Genomic DNA, 19,203 nt, shown 5'->3' with positions numbered 1-19,203 from the left:
AGCATAAACTGAGTATGCACCCTCCACAACTTGCCATCACTCTGCTCATATATATTTTATATTTATTTCTTTGATTTGTGTAATTTTATTAAAAGAACACCTAAATTATTTTTTATTTTACATTCATTTATTTACATGTTTTTTTTTCAATGAACTACCCTCATGTAAAAATAAAATCTGTATTTGTTTCTGCTCTGATCTAAGTGTGGTAAATTATTCCTTTAAATAGGTCTGCTGTGTCCGTTTTTGTACTTTCAAATAAAGCTTTTCCCTCATTACAAATTTTAGTTACCAAGTTCAAAGTATGCAAGTTACAGAGGCAAAACATTTTTTTTTTATTTTGTAGCACTGCCGAACAAGACTAAGACACACATGTCAAAACTATTCTGAATATGTTTGTACCCCAATGTAAATTATTTTCTGCTTTCCCAGAAAGGCAGCTATCATTGGCACAAGAGGGTATACAAATTCCACAAACTAGGACTTGACATACAAAAAGTGGTCTCTAATTTCTCCCATATGACAAAGACAGATAACTTTTCTAGAGAAAAACAAAAAAAAGGAGATGAAACTACTAAACTTTTCTTTGAAGTACAAAATGTTATTTATGTTTCTCTTCTCCCTGCACACAATTTTGGTTTGGTGTCACTATGCCTCAATTACACACAATACATATAATACAATTTTCCCAAATCATAATCCAAACAGATACTTTTTTTTTTTTACATGAATAGAATATATTAAACACCGCAATATGCACTAATCAAATTTCATAATCTGTGGAATTACAATAGTAATAGTAATCTGAACATGTCAATCACAAAAAAAAAATCTGCCAAAAATATCTACAATTGTGCAGAAGCAGCAAAACACAAATTGTTTGCATCTGTTGGACAGCTGTCTGGTTGCCTTGGATTACATTATTAGGCATGCTGAGAAAATGAATAAGAATAATATAACTCCCACTTTGTAGGAGAGAGGTTTATCCAATTCGTCCGTGGTTTGTTAGATACAAAGGATTGTGAGGGGCGGTCTGCAGTTTGAAGTTCCTGCTCCAAAACTAATGTGTCTTTGAACGAATCCTTCCGTTTGTCGGGAAACCATGCAGAGGAATGCTCAGCAAATACTTTAAACAAGCAGATGCGAGAAACGGTCCATGAAGTGTCATCCCCAGCCATCGCTGGCTTCCCCGCTTCCCACCTGGAGTCGCATACTAATCATCTCCTCTTTGAAACTGACATGAATCAGAAGTAACACTTCAGATGGCCGGAGAGCGAGCGGCGACATAATGGCAAGAAACAGAATCAGCATTAGGGACACAGCTGAATATCTAGCGGCTTGATTTAAAGAAAGCTCCAGACTTCTTTGATACAGTGAAGGTGACATGTAATTTCCCTGCAATTATTCCTACCAAGATGGAGACAGATCAGTTCTCTGGCTACTGAGCTATCCATTTTAAAAGTATTACATTTCACCCTCCTCTCGGTGCTTAAATTACCATAAAAACCTGACAGAAATAGGCAGTCCATCTTAAATACTGGAATAATGAAAATTAAACATCTGGGTTCAATCCAGCTCCGTGCGAAATGCGATACAGCTGTTTCCCCAGGGGGTCAGAGATAGGGGTGGGAAGGGCACAAACACCTGGATCGTGCTGGAAAAATGCCTAGAACTCATCATCAGATGCAATCAGCATGATTTTGTCAGACTTGCGGGAGCTCTTGTTGTCAATGGCCATTTTCCCATTTGTGCTGGGCTGGGTCACCTCCTGTGTGGACTGCTGTGTGTACTGCTGATAGGCTGGAGAGAAGTTGTGGATGGCGTCCTGCACCATGTCTCCCGGGTTTATGGTTTCCTTCAGGCCACTGGAGATGCTCTGCATTGGGGGGATGTTCTCTGTGGAAACAACATGGGAACAGAGATGGAGGAACTTTAATGGTCAGACAACAATGTATGTGACTGCAATGTTGCAGCTCTAAATCCCTGAACAATGGAATCAATGAGCATCTATACAAGGGTGGTGAATAAGAAGGATCCGTTTTCAAAAAACAACAACAACAAAAAAAACTTCTGTTGCATACCATAATGTTTTATTTCTTGTGTCTTGCATGTCCTGGTACCATACTGGCAGCATTCAGTGGATATGTATACTAGATAAATTAATCTATCACCTATCTTTTCAAATCATTGTTAACATACAAGATGTTAAAACCACGTGTCACACGTCCATTACAAGCTCCAATAGACCAGGGTAACGTCTTCAAATTGCCCAACTGATAGATCAAAGCCAAAAGCCAATTTAATTAATAATTAAAAAGTTTAAAAAAACATTCATGAAGTATAATTTTTTTTTTTTACTTAATAAATGTTTAACACTCAGCTAGTCTTTGTCGTCGAGATTTTTTTAGTCATTTATTTTGATCTAAATGTTGAGAACCTTTTCAAGGTGGTTAAATGATTGAAAATATGAATTAAGTAAATATTTCAACGCCACCATCTTTTACATGGAGACATAGAAGCAGTTACAAATCACTGAATAAGCATGATTTATTTCTTTCATTGGTGCTTTTTCGCTCGCTGCGGTCCATATATAAATGGACTGAACACAATTCATTCACAGTCACCGTTTCCTTTGGCGATCCCTGGGCACCCAGCTGTGAGCAAGGTTGAATTTACCCCACAACTAAAAGGATGTCCAATAGAAAAAAAAAAAAAAAATAGAAAAAAAAAACAGCCTGCAGACAACTATAGCCTTCTGTTTCAGGGTCAGTGCCAGTGATGTCTGCATCGGCTTATGGTGGTGGCAAAGAGAAGGGCACGGTGGGGGGTTGGAGGGGGTACAGAGAAGTTATGAACGGTCTACTGAGTTTCTCCTTGCAGCCTGTGGTGCCTGCATGCCTGCCTGCCTGCTTCACAGGGCTAAAGCAGGTGAACAGTAAACCAGAGGTGGGGCAACCACTGCAATCACACACATCAACGTATCAAATGTTACTGCCCAGAAGTTCAGTTCGCAAAAAAAGGTCTTTACAAATTGAAATATTTAATGTTCATCAACATTTTCAGTATTTCACTGCAGACTCAACATGCCCTCTTCTCTGAATATGAACCTCTGCCATCAGGAGGAAGACTCAAGGTGCCAAAGTACAATTCAAACAGCTTGAAGCTACCATTTGTTCCTGCCTCCATCAAGCTGTTGAACTCTAATACTAAATCCCTGTTCAATACATAAACAGGCACTTTAATTCTTACGAGTTTTTAAACCACCTTGTTGTCAATGTCAAATGTATAGTCAAATCTGTCATGTTTCTGAGATGATTTTTTTATGTGAAGAAACTGTCTGGTATCGTGTCAAAAGCTTCTTATGATGTCTTTATGCTTTTATATAAAGCACTGCGCCCGACGCAATTTTCCCCTCAGGGACAATAAAGTTTACTCGTCTTCTCTATGTTAAGCAGTAACACAGGATTTCCCACAGCAGGAAAAATGGCACCATGACATTAATGGCATTTTCCTTTGCAGTCATTTGCATTTTACTTGCAAACAGCGCTGACGTCAAAGGAGTGATTCTCGCTCCGTGCTCATTAATGTTCCGTGGATTTGAATTTCTCTTCGTCTTCCTCTGCCTTGCTTTAATGGAGACGTGTCTTCGAAACCTGCAACCTGACTGACGTGCAGTTGCTCACGACAGGATTGCATTTAATCTAAGTACAAATGGAGATATACACAGATTTACAGGGATTGAATAGAAAAGCTCACTTTAAAAATCAGTGACTGGACTAAAAGTAGAGGATATTGCCATTACTGTTACTTCTAACTCTTTAAAGCCCGCGTCGGCCCTTATTCTGGAGGGGAGAGGCGCAATTAGCCTCGGAACACTTCGACATATTTTCAAGGCGAAGGTAAGTGGTAACAACCAGTTCAAATGCTTTCCCCTGCTCTCTGTGCAAACATCACTCACCTGGCACGTCATTTTTTTTCTCCTGGTAGACAGTGCAGGTGAAGGCATATCGGAGGGCAATGGCGGCAAAGAACATTTCAATGCAGATGATGAAGTTCTGCCAGCCCGCTGCCACGGTGCCGGCGCCGACCTCTACTCCGTCAATGAAAAGCGCGTTGGGAATGACGCCGCAGCGCTCCAGGATGGCGAGGACCATTCCTACACAAGGAGCAACATTTTCACCTTCAACTTTATACTTGTATGTGCTGGTTATGACAGAAAAACAAAGAAGGAGGATGAACTTACCTTGCCAGAAAGATAAGAAGATGACAGATTTAATCGTGAGAAATTTGAGCACCGGTTCGAATGGCCTGAGCAGGTCACTTGTGGCGAAGAAGAAGAGGAAGAGAGCGTAGAGGGCCAGGCTGACTGAGAAGTTGTAGATGATCGTGATGTACAGGTATCCTCCATTCACACTGGACAGGAAAAGAGTTGGAAGAGTCCAAGAGTAAATACAAAAAAAAAACATATATCATCTTGTGATCACCGTGACAGGAAGCTGCCACGCGGTGATACGTTTTTTGACTTATTCGAGTTTTGACTCCATTTATAAGTGACGGCTGAATAAAAAAGACAGCAGCTTAAACTTGATGAGGTTTCAGCCTTTTTGTCTTCTCCTGAGAAAAAGAAGTTAAACCTTGCTTGCACATGGCCTTCTTATTTCAAGGATGCATCTGATAAACAGGCAGATATCTAAATTTGATTGCGAGTCTGCTTTTCTACCTTTTTTACATTCAAGAGAGCCTCTCTGAGGACTCAGCTGTGACTACACTAATTACTCCCGTGCAGTATAGGAGTGCATGCTTGGCTGAAAGCATATAAGTAAACAATCTGTGAATCATAATGGTCTTGCTGCAGAAGCTTTAAGAAAGACATGGAAAAAAAAAATAGACAGTTATTTCTGCCTGGTAATTTTACTGCCTAAGTATATGGAGAAATAAGAGAAATAATTGAATCAAGTTTCTCTTTTAGCTTTTGCGGTAAGAGGGTGAAGACACAGAGCTGATTGGAAACTTCTGTATGAAGCCCTCATTGAACTCTGCGCTTCACCTAAGTAGTTTTGAAACAAGTGCTGTCACAGCTGAATCTTCAGAAAGAGACACTGAGCCGAGAGACGGAGAAGAGCACCTGAAAATAAGTCAGGCAGAATTCATGGGCTGCAGATTTTATAGCTTTTGATTACACGCTAAAGACAATTTTATTGAATATATTGCCCTCTCCTTATCCTATCGAGACCCGTATTGGCTCATCTGAAGCACTGAAATACGCTTAAATTAAATTTGTCAGTCTGCAACTCATCCCCAGCTTTTGTGTCACTTCACACACAAAATAGAAGAAAGAAATTAAGCACTGCTTCTCTCCTTACAATAAAGTTCTTCACAAGCGTGAGATATGATAAGAATTAAGGGGCTTCACTTTTAAACACTTAGTACATATAGGGACAAGTTGAAATATCATTTCTATTGCAAAAACTTCTGAATTACTCATCGCAATATCAACAACAAAGAGGATGTGATTATGGCTACAACAGTGGCACAACTGGGACAACGTGCAGAAAAGCACCTGCAAAGTTGGAACCCAGCACTTTTCGGAATAAAACCTTCGCATCCAAACATTTTCGTTGTGCCTGCTGTGAAGAGGTGATACAATTATCTTCATTTCCAAATTGTTTCCATGTGCACGTAAACAGCAAACAAGCCTTCGGGCAACAACATGGGTGCGTGCGATACATACAGAGTGAAAAACAAAGAGAGGTGGCGCTCACTTAAAATCTCCATCGTGATATTTGCCAAAGGCCTGCAGGATGATGGTGATGACTGCCATGATGGGTTTGACAACGCAGAACTGGAGAGTCGCCTGGAGAACACATTACAATTCAGAATGAGACGCCGAGAGACAACAAGCAAGGACACCAGGAAGGAGGAGGAAGAGGAAAAGGAAGAGGAGGATGAGGATGGGGACGTCAGAGTCTGTTCATACATCTAATTAAATGGAGAAGATTTGTAACTGCACACTGACAACAAGGTGTCTCTGTTTCCCAATCTCTCTAATGCAACCAGTGGCCATTTCTCAACTTAACAATTAGAGGTATGTATTAGTTCTATCACTCACCCAACAAATGAGGTTATTCCCATTAAGCATAGCTGTTAATGTTATCACTTAATATGATGTTTTGACACCTCGTTCTTGTCTCGAGAGCTAGCCTGTTTAATGATAACTAAATCTATCCACTAGCACGACGAAAGGTCCCTAACAAACAGGTCAAAAGACAATTCACTGCTTGATGAGCGATTATGTAATGGAGTATTTCAAGGCTCAGACTTTTGGGAGTTTTTGGTGGTTGCTCGGCAATTGCTTGGAGCCAAGAAACTGTCGAGCACTGACCCCTTACAAAAAGCAAATTCTTGTTTTTTAAAACTTTGGTTTCGGTTATTCATTTCCAGTCTTTGAGCTAAACTAAACGTTGGTAGCCTTAGAGGTAACCAATGGATACAGTATCATAAAACTCAGCAAGAAATCGACCAAACATATTTCCTAAAATGTTGAACAGCTGCTTTTATTAAAAGACCTAAACTATCGAACTTGATACGTTTTGTAAAATATACAAGTGGTCTATCCCGTCCTACTCTCTCTTCAAACATTTAAATTAATCAAAGGGACACTCATGTCTTAATTATGATGTGGATGGGGACGGGATGAAAACAGAGGACACGGAGCATGGGGACAATATAAGCTCGGAGGACAGGTGTCTTCTGTGTTGTGTATCGAAGCCTGAACTAACCAATCTGAAAGAGGTGGCTCTGAGCACCCATCGCTGCTGCGGCTGCACTTGAAAGCAACAGTTCAGAAGCGTTCAGCTCGATTAGCCAGATGGAGGCTTTTTTAGACTGACCGGAGTCGGTGGTGGGCTTGGCAAAATAGCTTCAATAGCCATTCATAATACAACTGATTTACTTTGAAGCTTCTCGTACTGACAGTCTCTACTTGCTCTGCGCCGGCTGTAGTGCCAGCTTGTCACACTGAAAATCCTCAAAGGAAATAATTTAGCATGATACTTCGTGACATGCTTGACATTCAAAACACAATGCACATTCATAGTGTCAGTGGATTAAAAGTCAACTGTGGTTTCTGCCTCAAATTAATTTGGAGTCAGGAGCTGCATCCATGCAATCCAGACTCTTCACAGGCCTGGTAATAGACGATAATACTACGCTAAGCTACGTGCCAGAGTGCATTGCATGATACAAATGTAAGATAAGATGATGTTAAGTCTAAATGCTTGTCAGCTCTTCACTAACAACTCTATTGCAAACTGGTTCATCAAAGTGTTATCTGAATTTAGGATAACGAGCAAATCTGTCATCACATTTGACTCTTTCGATTTTTGTTTGCAACCTTTCAGCGTTTTCCCCGTCAACATTAAAAAAATGTTTCATTGAATTTTCACAGATTGAAATGACCTGCAGATTTTTCCCCTTCTATTTCAATTTTTTTTTTTTTTTACCAAAGCAGAGTTCCCTGCAGAAATTCACTGGTGGCAACTATTCCAAAACTGATTCTTAAAAACAGCAGTGGCTCCTTGCCTAGTGTGCTATGAACAGATCTCCAAACGACCTCTTTAAACAGCTAAAAGTTTAATCGTGTTGCCGCAGAGTCGTCTCATTTGTGCTGCTGTCCACTCACACATTGAAGATGCAAACCTTCAATTTCGGGAAGAGTACCCTCAGACAACCTTGTTGGAAAGTGTCTGCTTACATTTTTTTTAAATATGAATTCCCAGTGTATTTTTACGGCCATTCATCACTTGTACCTGCTTCTGAAGAGAACGAGAGCAGCTCTTCTGATTGGACATTCTTTAAATTTATCATGAAAAATTTTGACCATAGAGTCTACAGTCGTTTTTTTTGTGGTTTTTTTGCATTCATTCTGAAAAATGCAGCCTGCTGTGGCCAAAAACAATGCTAACAGAGCGACCACAATAAACCAAAGCTGCAAACTCGCAGATACTGAAATAATCAAATATGTTTTTAAGCTCCGTAAAGCTGAGGGAAGTTGTAGTAGATTCATTATAAAACGGGAGGTCACACCCACTTGCACTTAATTGTTTATTTATTTGGATCCAAAATGGCCATCACACCACAGCAGCTGCACCACTCGTTCCCAGTTCCAAGAGGGTAATACCCTGAAGTGTCCCACAATATGATAAATGACTTAAAAGTGAAATGTCAAATCACAGTTTAGGGTGTATGAGCAGCTTATCCTCCAACCTTATCTTCAAGAACCACCATAACTCTTGGCTGCTTTTTCCATATCAGTGATTCATTTGTTAAGCCCCCTGCTAATGACGTACTGACGCTAACCCACAATGTGCGAAGAATTTGAATGCTTTTTACCACCCAAAAAAAAAGTCTATCAGATCTTCTATTTTATTTTATTTTTTATTTCTATTTTGAATGTAGTTTTGCCTCACTTCTCCTTGGTTTTGACCTTTCAAAACAGCATTTAATAATTTCTGAAGTGTTAAATACACGGATTTCTGAAATTCTCTTTTTAATACAGGTCAAGGAGTTTGACCAATTTCAAAAGCAGAATATGTTCTCTGGGCCTACGATTTTTACAAGTAACAAAAAAATGTTTTGAGTTTTAGACCAGCGGCTGCATTTAAAATCTACAGTGCAGACCTTTAATTGCTCTCCTGTATTCCTTTCAGGTACGCCACCAGAGAGAACTTGCAAGGTTTTCCTTTTAAAACACTTCACGTAGGATTTCTGTCAAGGCACACTGAGTGTTTATCACTGGCTTCGCATAAAAAAAAAAAAGAAATAAAAAGATCATTTCACACTGTATTTTGTTTTAAGGACATAACTCTCAGTTTTAATATCCATCAGTGTTAGACTGGAAGCTTGTGCAGCCTCCCAAGACACTGGGAAGGGGCTCTGCGCTGACAGCTCATATCATCTCTCTGTGTTTATTATCAAGCTGCTTTCACCTGGCCTCAATTGCTTTTGTTTTCCTTTTTTTTTTTTTTTTTTTACCAACGGATGTTATCCCCTGAAACACACACAGCCAATTATAACAGCTGTCATTTTTAAGCAGCCTGGATATCTGGACAGAATGGTAATGTACAGTGCAGTATGGTTTGGGATTTTGTTTCCAATATATTCTTACTTTCAAATGCGTGTGAGTTTATAAAAAATAACATCTCCAGAGCAGAGATAAGTTGACGACTGACGCTCACCTGTTTGCAGAATCTTAAAAAGCCGATGGAGTAGCTCATTCCCACGAGGCAGCACGTACCATACAGACAATTTGACCTGTGAAGACAACAGGAAGTGATGAGCTATTCAATCACCTCAAGGCTGAAACGTCATGTATTCAACTTGTTTCTGTTGACTGATACGTGCAAAGTGTATGTATTAAATGACATGTGAAATACGAATGCAGGTACAACAAAACAGCCATATGATTAAAAAAAAACAACACATTGCTCAAAAAAGTTCATTTGTTGTTGACATGTGAATAGCTTTCATTTTTGGACCGTTGGTTGGACAAAAAAAATACATCTAAGGATGGAAACTTTAGTTTATTATTTGATATTTTATAGCTGAAACAAGATATCAATCAATCAAATAAAAAGTTATAATTTGTAAATGAAATGACAAAAAAATGATGGTTTATGTAATTTCTCATTGATTGACAAAAACATTTTAAAAAATGATATTGTTTATACAAAGCTTAAACATTTAAAAGTCAATCATATGGACTGTAAGATGCTTGTATAATATTGTGTGCAGGAAAATTCCTGAGCAAAACAACTATTGCTGTTATCTAATGTGTTAAAGAACATTATATGCAACATAAATGTTAAGTCATGTCTTTATGATTTTAAGCTGGACAAGTTTGACAACAGTAACTTCGACATCTGTCTATACAGGGAAATCATTTTACTATTATCATCATACATTCAGTCAGTGGTGTTTAGATGTTGTACAAGCCGGTGGAATAAATAAAATGTTGACATTGCTCTCTGGCTGAGCATGGCGGCAGCAGGAGACAGAGATCAGGACCAAACTCATCCTCATCCTAAACAACAGATGCAGCTACAAAACAGCTTCAGCCTGATACACATAAGGAGCTGCTCAGAACACTGCAGGTGTTCTTCATGCTCGTAACCATCAGACAACACAAACATAATGTCCCCTGTTTTCACAATATTTCATCACTTGCACCATGTCTGCATCTCTCATTTGTTCCAATGCATCTGTTGTTTTCACTTTTTAACCATTGCAGTAGTTCAGCACTCAAATGCAGTTGCAAATAAGATGATGGACATTCAGTCAAATTACATTCAAATTGAGGAGAATACATTAGGATTTGCATGTATAGTGATAATAGTCTTTGTTCTCCTTTGAATTCCCTGCAGGACTTGTCTGTATCTAAGGTGTATTTTCTGAGCACTTCACACATAATCTATTGCTTTTAATGGGAACAAGACACATTCAACTCAATCTTGTATTGATGTACAATACAATACTACATGCTGCCAATTGAAAATTACTCAGCTTGAACTTTAATAGTATAAGTTATGCTCTCATTTGATGAAACCATGAATACATTTAAAATTAGATTTATGTGCATATCCAATTGGAATCCAATTATGTAGCAAGTCTGAGCAGCCAAACATCTGTTTCTCAAACCACATTTGTATGAGGTCTGATATCTCTGCAGACACGTGTAGGTCTGACTGTTCTGATCCGATTTCAGGTGTGTTTTTTGTTCTCTGTGACTTTAGACGTCACATTAAACTTCATGTGCACACGGCAGACACAGGAAACATTTGGAGGTGGAGGAAGCCAGTCACTGCTGGTCTGTCTGGACCACACTCCTCGCTGGACAGTGATATCAGCGGTGACAGCTGCATGCATTAAATAAAACAAAGTGGGCAAGTCTCCTCTGACTCTGACACTGTCTCGTTACGTTTGTAAAGCCCACGCCACGGCTCCGCACTGCCAAGTGATAAATAAACAAACACATTTAGTACCCTTCATTTTGGTTTGTTTACGTCAACTACAATGTTATCAGCAACCAATTTGGATTAGACTGAAAATGATGATTGCCACCTGGACACACAGATCAGTTCTGATCACTTGCAATACATAATTAACAGTCTACCAGAAAGTTTGGATTCTGATATGCAAAAGAAAATCTGATTCTGACTGACAGTCTAAACAAGTAAACCATCATTTATCAGGGCTCAACATTAGTGTCTGTACTGTCTTAAGAAGCTGGCAAAGAGCTGCTGGCCCGTGGCTGAGTCAGCCATTATACACAGCCTGGTCAAAAGCTCAGAGATAAAGAAGAACTGCCGCCTACGAGTAGCTGAGTTGTTTATCGACAGCACTCTCACTGTGGTGTTCAAACTAAATGCTAATTCAGGGCCAGGAGCTGCACCTTTATGATCATAAACATAAAACCAAACCACACCATACTCAGCCCCACACAGGGTAATGTATTCATCACCTCTGAGTCAACAAGCTGTTTACAATGAAAATCTTTCAATCTAACATGTACTGTATATGTATAATGTAGTTGTATGTATAATTGGACTGAGACAACTCACTCAATGGGCTTCCCTCGAATCTCGGACATGATTGCACTCTCTCCTCCCAGATACTCAAAGGACAGGCTCAGGAAATTGTAAATGACAAACGCTGTAACACAAAAGAGAAGAGTTACTTCTTATTTATTTTTTTACCCAACATGTTTTATTGCATGATTTCAACTGTAGAATAATTTCTCTTCACCTTCAAGTATAACTTCACGGAGAAGGTCAAATAATGTCAGAGGAATAACTTTTACATGATAAAAAAATAATTAGTCCTACATTTTGGAACAATAAACGTTTCAGTCCTTACATTAAGAAGCTTCCAAGGGTTCTGTGTCTTGGAAATCCCTTCCTAATCCTTTGTTGCTATTTAAAGAGGGATTAAATGAAGCTAATGCAGATGGTGTCCAGTCAAGAGAAGGTTCATTATGTTTTAGCCGTGGCCGCTGGTGGTATTCCAGTCTGCCTGCTTTCTGATGCACTGCTCTATCAATCAGCCACAAAATTGGCCTGCAAGCTGGAAAGTAATCTCCTGAATAATGTATTTCTGTTTTTCCCCCCATTCTCAAATTACTTGTAATCCATTTTGCATATGATTCACCTTTGCCATTGGTTAAGTCCTTTGGTCTTAAAACTCCAATACATAATTATAGTTCACACTGCACAATGGCAATTAAACTTTAATTTAGAGAGCAAGGTTTACATCATATCTGAATAGTGAATAATTTACAAATATATTTTTCTTTAAATAAATTACTCCATCTAAAAGCAAACTCTGGTTTTGTTTTCACAAACACTATAAACCAGTGCACAAAAATGGTTGCTAAATGCGAAAAAGTACTCCTCCTAGAAATGTAAGTCTTCCTACATGACAACAATGACAGGTGTGAAAAACTAGTTCGGTCACTTCTTTGTCTTTCTGTTGTTGGTAGCCATCTAAAGTATGATGGCATGGAAACAAGCACAGCTGTCCAGAAAAGACACAATGAGGTAGACTGTTTGAGGCTTGCGATACTTACCTTCGTAGCAGTCTCGAACAGAATCAAAGTAGACGTAGTACTGGTCGTTGCTGATGAAAAGGAGACTGAGCCAGGAATCAAAGGCGTAGATTGGCACAATAAACAGGATGCGGATGATGTAGCGCTGCTCATTGGGGACAGTGTAGGATTTAAGGTGAGTATAGATCTACAAAGAAAACACAGACAAAGCATGTGAAAAACTTAACTTGATTTCTGATAATGATATGAGATTGAAATGATGTACTGTAGCCTGCATGTGAAAATTCATTCACATGTTACCTGGCAGGGCCCATGAAAAAAAAAAAAAATAGACTGGCTTCTGTAACAAAACAATGGCTGTCAGAGGTAATATAACATGAATAAAGCTGCAACATAATGATTATTCTCATTATTAATTAGCATGCAGAGTATTTTCTCAATGTATTATTTTACATGTCTATAAAATGTATATAAAAATGTTTAAAGTGCAATTTCAACTTCCCAGCACCCAAGATGACATCTTCAAATTGTTTTCTTCCCAAACCAACAGTCTAAAACCAAATATATTTAATTTAAATTGGTAGAAAACAGCTATAATATAGCAATCCTCAATGCTGTATTTGGCATTTTAGTTCATCGCTTTTCAAATCTCCTCAAGATCAATAAATCAAACAGTTACAACTCTAAACTTGACAGTTTTCATCTTTATAGGGTTGCAGGTAAGTAATATTGTTTCAAGCGGGAAAAACCAATACGTTGCATAAATCTGGCTTAACAGATAGTTAGATCTGCATCTAAGTTACAGTTCAGAGCAAAAATGTTCTTGTCCATATTGAATAAATCATTTAAACAGTCACAGTGTATGCTGAAAAAATGTTTGTGAGCTTCAGGTCTAATGACATCAACATAAACCTATTGGAATCAGCAAACCTGAAGCCCAGTCTATGAAACAACACTGGAGCTGTGGTTTGCAGCTACTTTGACTCATAGACTCATGAGGACATTCATTTTGATGAAGAGATGCATTTGTATAAAGCTGGTAAGGTTTACAAAGTCATGTAAAAGACTTTATATACTGATCAGTCCACAGTTTGACAGGTTGTCCATAATTGGAGATGATTTAGTCACTACTAAACCTCACTAGGCTACTCCCCCTAAATGTGGGCGCTCAGCTTCAAGAGCACAACCGAGTTATACATTATAAATGTAGGTCATTTAATAGGTTAAACACATCGTGTAAATCTATACATGTGCTAATATAAAGATTTGATGACATTTTATGACCAATAATTGCAGAAAACCAGATAATTCTAAAGGGTTCACATATTTGTTCTTGCCACTGTATACTGACAATGAACATAATACAACTTGTTGTTAAGAACCAATAATTTATCAGACATCCTTGGTGAAGGAATGAACAAATACCAGTAATAACCAAGTTAGTTGGTTAGTGATATAAGCCAACCGAGCGTGAACACTGTAAAATATCCACCTGCAGAGGGAGTTTTTTGTTGATCTGGATGGTATTATTTATGGCCCCATTTTATCTTGCACTGACCGTTCTATCTGCCACTATGAAATGCAGCCGCGAGGTTGTCAAGAATAAAGAGCGATTACCCAACTCCCATTTTAATGACCTCCCAGAACATTCCTGCTTCACACGTACACCTTGTGTTGTATAGGAGCAGACAAACAACATCAGAAAATAAACTTTGTGTCACTGAGCTGATAAAGGTCTTAACCTTTTGTTTTAGCACACGCACGCACGCACGCACGCACGCACACACACAACTCTCCAGCATGGTCCCATATGACCGCCATAAATGGAATTTAGTGCAGCTCACACGGCACCCATCAGGCGATCCAGTTATCGTTCTGCCGAGTGACCTTTAGTCTTTAGACAAGTCTAGATACGGCTAAACTGACACCCACTTGAATAGTTTTTACACCAATACGTCGCATTCAAATGCTCAACAACATTTATGAAGTCCTACAGAAAGATAGACACATTGATGACGCAGAGAAAATGACTTTTCCATTCCAACCACAAGCAAATAAAGCAAAGTGTGATCTGTATGTTAGTGATGTGATTCACTGGATGCAGAATGGTGGTATAAACCTGCCATTGGACGACTATTTCTGGTGACAGTCTCCTCCTTTTTCACTATCTGTGTGTTACCGTTTCAAACTCCCCCCTGCAGTGGGAAACAACTACCTCAGAGTTAGCATCCTATTGAAAATGACAAGTTTTGTGTTCTATTTATGCTTTTCTAATTATAATTATCACATTTCCAGTGAAGCATACATTGTAAGTTCTCTAAAGCTAGCGTGGACAAAAATCTGTTATTGTGCCTCCATTACATATTTTTGTCACAAGTGTCAGAAGACTTTAATCACCATAATTGAGGGGTCACTGCAAAAAACACGTGTTTATATATATACACTTTATATGCAGCCACGGATAATGGCTAATATATTGATATTGGCTTTTGTACTAAGCCTCAAAAATCCAGTAACACTTCAACCCCGATGCTATTTTGCAAAGCACCGCTGTTCCATCCTGCACTTAGCGCCACCCAAGATAATTGTGATTGGTTTAAAAAAAACAAAAAAAACACACAAACAAGCCAGAGTCTTCAACATGTGAGGAAAGTTCATTTAGTTGTTCCTTTCAAGGCTCTCAGGTGATATTGTGCCACCACATGACTGCCGTATCAAATGGCACCAAAGGGGAACAAATCAACAACACACCTCTTGGGACATATTGCACAGAAACATTTTAATAGTTTGTTCCTGGAAATTTAATCCGTCATTGAATAAATAAATTCTTCTATACTCTAAGGATCTCTTCAACTAAATGATTAGCGGATCAAATTGAGAAATCTGTTAAATTATCTAGTTATTGTCCCTCTGAAGATGAATGCTGTCGTACATAAAGAGCTGTTAAAATATAAACCCTGTTAAAGACCAAAGCATATTAGGGAATGTCATTGTGGGTCCAGAGATGATGGCAATCATTCTCTAGTAATGACTGATGACTCAGTTTTCACAAAAAGAACCTTTAAAAAGGACAAACCAAATCAACCAAAATGCTTATGACTCATTAGTCAGCTAATTGTGTATGAGAGGAAATCAGAGTAATCACAACTCAGACTCATAACTACAACTCACACAAAACACAAGATAAAAACATCACTTCAATGTTCAATCATTACATCTGACAATCAACCCACTGAATAAAATCTCCACCCTCAAAATTATATTTAAAGCAGAATTAAATGAATTAGAAACTATTTTGAAAACTGATTAATGGTTAAACTATTTTTTTTTTTTTTTTTTTTTTAAACAAATACACTCCATTTTTCAGTTTTTCAAATGTGAGAATTTGGTCTCTGTTACTGAGAATGTGACGACACTGATGTGGTCTTTCGGAAGAGATTTTAGAAACCGATCGAATCCAATTAACTGAGACAATTGTTAGATGCAGCCTTAATTTCAACTTCAGCAGAGACAAGTACTCAGCTAAGTAGTCAATGACTTTCCCTACATTACATACATTCTTGCAACCAATGACGAGGAAAGCTGTTCCTGCATTGACTGCACTGGTATTTATGATAATTTCCTTCCTGTATATGAATCAGTGTCTATAAAGGCATTTTGGTCTGTTGTGAGAAAGAAGTGAAATATATGATAATTTACAACTTTTGAAGGCTCCGACTCCTTTCTTTTAGTCATTATGAACACATACAGTTGTTATGATATTTCCTTGATGTTTTTGCACTATTTTTATGTGAAACACACCATCGAGTCTCAATGTTCTGTGAGACATTTGGGAAACTTCCCTTTTGGAGGAGTGAACAAAAAAATGTTTTAACTGCTCAACATCCAGAGTCTCTACTCAACACATGCGGGGTGATTATGCCCGGTAGTGGCTGCACATCACTCTGAAGAGGGCTGTGTGACGCATTCAGCCAGATCTACATGCAAAGTGAAGTAGATTGTAGACTGATGGCCTTAATTTGCTTGAAAAGACAGAAAAATCTATGTCCGTCCTGAATGCAGAACACTGACCTGACAGCTGTCCATTGTTCTACTCTGAATAATGATTTCAAGCTCAAGTACTGCAATTTTTGCCCTGACAGGAGGAATCACAAACTTGAAAACATAACAAAAAAAACCTGAAACCGAAGTGAATCTACATACTGTCACAAAAGGAGAGTGCCATGTGACAAATGTAATACAGTCATATAGAAGGAGATAAGTCCGGTCTGCTGATCTTAATACCCAATGTTTCATGTCGCAAAGGTTCCAATAAGCCCACCATGAAAGATGAGCCACAGTCCACTGCCTCCTAGTCCGAAGAGAATTGGCAACATTACAGCAAAGAGGATCTGAGGTCATTGTCTATCTGTGTTTAGTATTCAGAACGTGACTTTAAGAGTCTATAGCAATCCTCTGGAGCCGAGTCGGATGCAACACCACCAGCATTGTAACGCTATAGTCCTGCAGACCGTTTTATTCCCCCTGTGTGACAAAAAAGATGCCTGTTGCAAACCTGCTGCGCCCTCCCTGCGGAACACTTGCTATTTATTTGTTCAATTAAAACGTCTTGCTGGCGAGTGTTTGGCCAAACACGTAGTATATTAAAAAGATAGAAACCAATTTGCAGGATATTGAGTCACAAATCCCTAAACAGGGATTGCTTTTGGATCACTGGATGCAACACGTTGATGATCTGTGATGCTGTGAGAAAGCTTCCGAAGCAACAAACAACTCTTGCATTAATTACACCAGATAAGGTAGTTACAAATGCTTGTAGATATGACACAGGGGTATAAACTCCAGCTCAAGGATAGTGGAAAGATGCATATTCAGTATAAAATCAAAAACTAAATCTGGGGGCCTCTTACACAAAACCCGCAGTGAAGAGGAAAACAACACCCTCATCCTTTATAACACTGTAAATGTTATCTCAATATCAATTGATTTCCCTGCTGATAATACACGGCACCCTCCTGCATTCTCTGCAAATGATAAACCCATAATGATAAGCTATCATCTTTGCACAGTGGGTAACTTACCCACACAGGAGGAAACACTCATCTACAACAGCGGTGAAATAGATTCAGGGTGAAGGTGGTATGTATTGAGCTATTTGTTCCTCCTGGCCTTCTTCTTCTAACAGAGAGGGCTCGCTGTGCGTTCACTGTCCTGTAATCAGCTTGAGGACTTTAGTCAATTTTAATCTCGGTCGCCAACGACAATTCAGTAAGCAAAATATTCCCGCAATGCAGTGGGGGAGAGCAAGCAAGATAAGGACAGTTACACCTGCCTGGAAACAAAGTTATACTCTTAAAACTAGACAAGAAAGTCTTGGAAAATAAGCACAGCGAGTTGAGACACTGAATTGACTGCACCCAGATGTAAGTTAATAAATCTTTATGGATGTAAGGATGTGTTTCTGCCCTCTGGCAAGGGAGGTGCACAACGTCAGTCTCTAACCATGTCTTACATCACGGAGACACCAGAGCTTTGAGACTGTGTGACTCACTGGTGCAATGCGATGCAGTGATTTTTGTTCTCGAGGCATCTGTATTCAAAATTATTCATAAAAGCTTTTTAGTGAAAATGACACAAACTCACCTGGTGGCATGTTATGAGCAGCGCAAACCAGACAAATATCCCCGAGACGGCCTGGGCACCCGTCGTGTTTAAAAACATCTGATGTACTATGATTGACCCGTTGCTTGTCCGAATAATGGTCATGTTGGAGATGTCTGACTTGTCCGGGAGAATTGGTGCAGCCAGGTGAACAATAGAACTATTTTCGGCTGATAAATCCATGTCTTTGACAGAAACGTTAATCTGAAACAGACAGGAAACACAGAAAGTTAGTGTAAAGCACACAGGAGCACCAAATAAAAAATACAGTATTTACTGACGTAAAACGTACACAAGAACTTATTTAGAAACTTTTTTTTTTTAGTCAAAGGAAAAGACACAAGCTGTCCTGCATGTGTTGTTCAGGTGATCGTAATGATCTGCACCTTCTTTACTGTCAACAAACAGCTCACCTTGGCCCGGGGAGGGTGGGAGCAGCTTTGTCCCGTTTGGATGTCCACAAACAGCCCAAGGGTTGTCACAAGCCAGAGTTACGGGCTCAACATCGACGGTAAATTCGCCTTTCAGAAAAGCCAAACGAGCGCATTCACTGCCATTTACCAACGGCCCGTCGACTTCTTCAGCAACAGGCGAGACTTCCTCGTTTGAGACAGGTGCCTCACCGAGGTCGAAGTCCGCAAAGTCGGCGAGAAAAAAAAAAAAACCACTCGGAACAAAACCTGGTACAATATACGATCAAAACACGGCGGCAGTGTCCCGTTTACTCCAAGAAAGAAAAAAGTCAAACTTTTGAGCGAAAACAGTGACGGCTAAAATGTCTTCTTGAGCGACGGTTTAAGAGCGGTAGAGATAAACAGGTTGGACACAGGTAGAGGAGTCACGTGGCTGCGGTTCCTCGTATGTCGTCATCACGTTGCCTCCTCAGGTTATCATGTTCCCAGCACTGGATATATTGCTTCACTTCCTTTCTAAAAAAAAAT

The 19,203-nt window shown here is 39.1% G+C and overlaps 1 protein-coding gene across 1 annotated transcript; it reads right to left on the bottom strand.

Annotated features, from left to right (window-relative positions):
- Window positions 1-179: 179 nt before the first annotated feature.
- On the bottom strand, window positions 180-19,020 carry tmem184a (transmembrane protein 184a). Its single transcript, XM_069148740.1, has 9 exons — window positions 18,676-19,020; window positions 18,245-18,466; window positions 12,623-12,788; window positions 11,619-11,709; window positions 9,237-9,312; window positions 5,763-5,854; window positions 4,244-4,413; window positions 3,959-4,156; window positions 180-1,896 (listed from the first exon to the last, which is right to left on the bottom strand). The coding sequence occupies exons 2-9, from the start codon at window positions 18,443-18,445 to the stop codon at window positions 1,667-1,669; spliced, it is 1,224 nt and encodes a 407-aa protein (XP_069004841.1). The 5' UTR covers window positions 18,446-18,466; window positions 18,676-19,020; the 3' UTR covers window positions 180-1,666.
- Between the last annotated feature and the right edge of the window lie 183 nt (window positions 19,021-19,203).

This window comes from Embiotoca jacksoni, unplaced genomic scaffold (genome assembly GCF_022577435.1).
Source record: "Embiotoca jacksoni isolate LCO1_2020_lvr unplaced genomic scaffold, fEmbJac1.0.p SCAF_15, whole genome shotgun sequence".
Lineage (NCBI taxonomy): Eukaryota > Metazoa > Chordata > Actinopteri > Embiotocidae > Embiotoca > Embiotoca jacksoni.
This window is presented reverse-complemented; position numbering and strand designations above follow the sequence as displayed.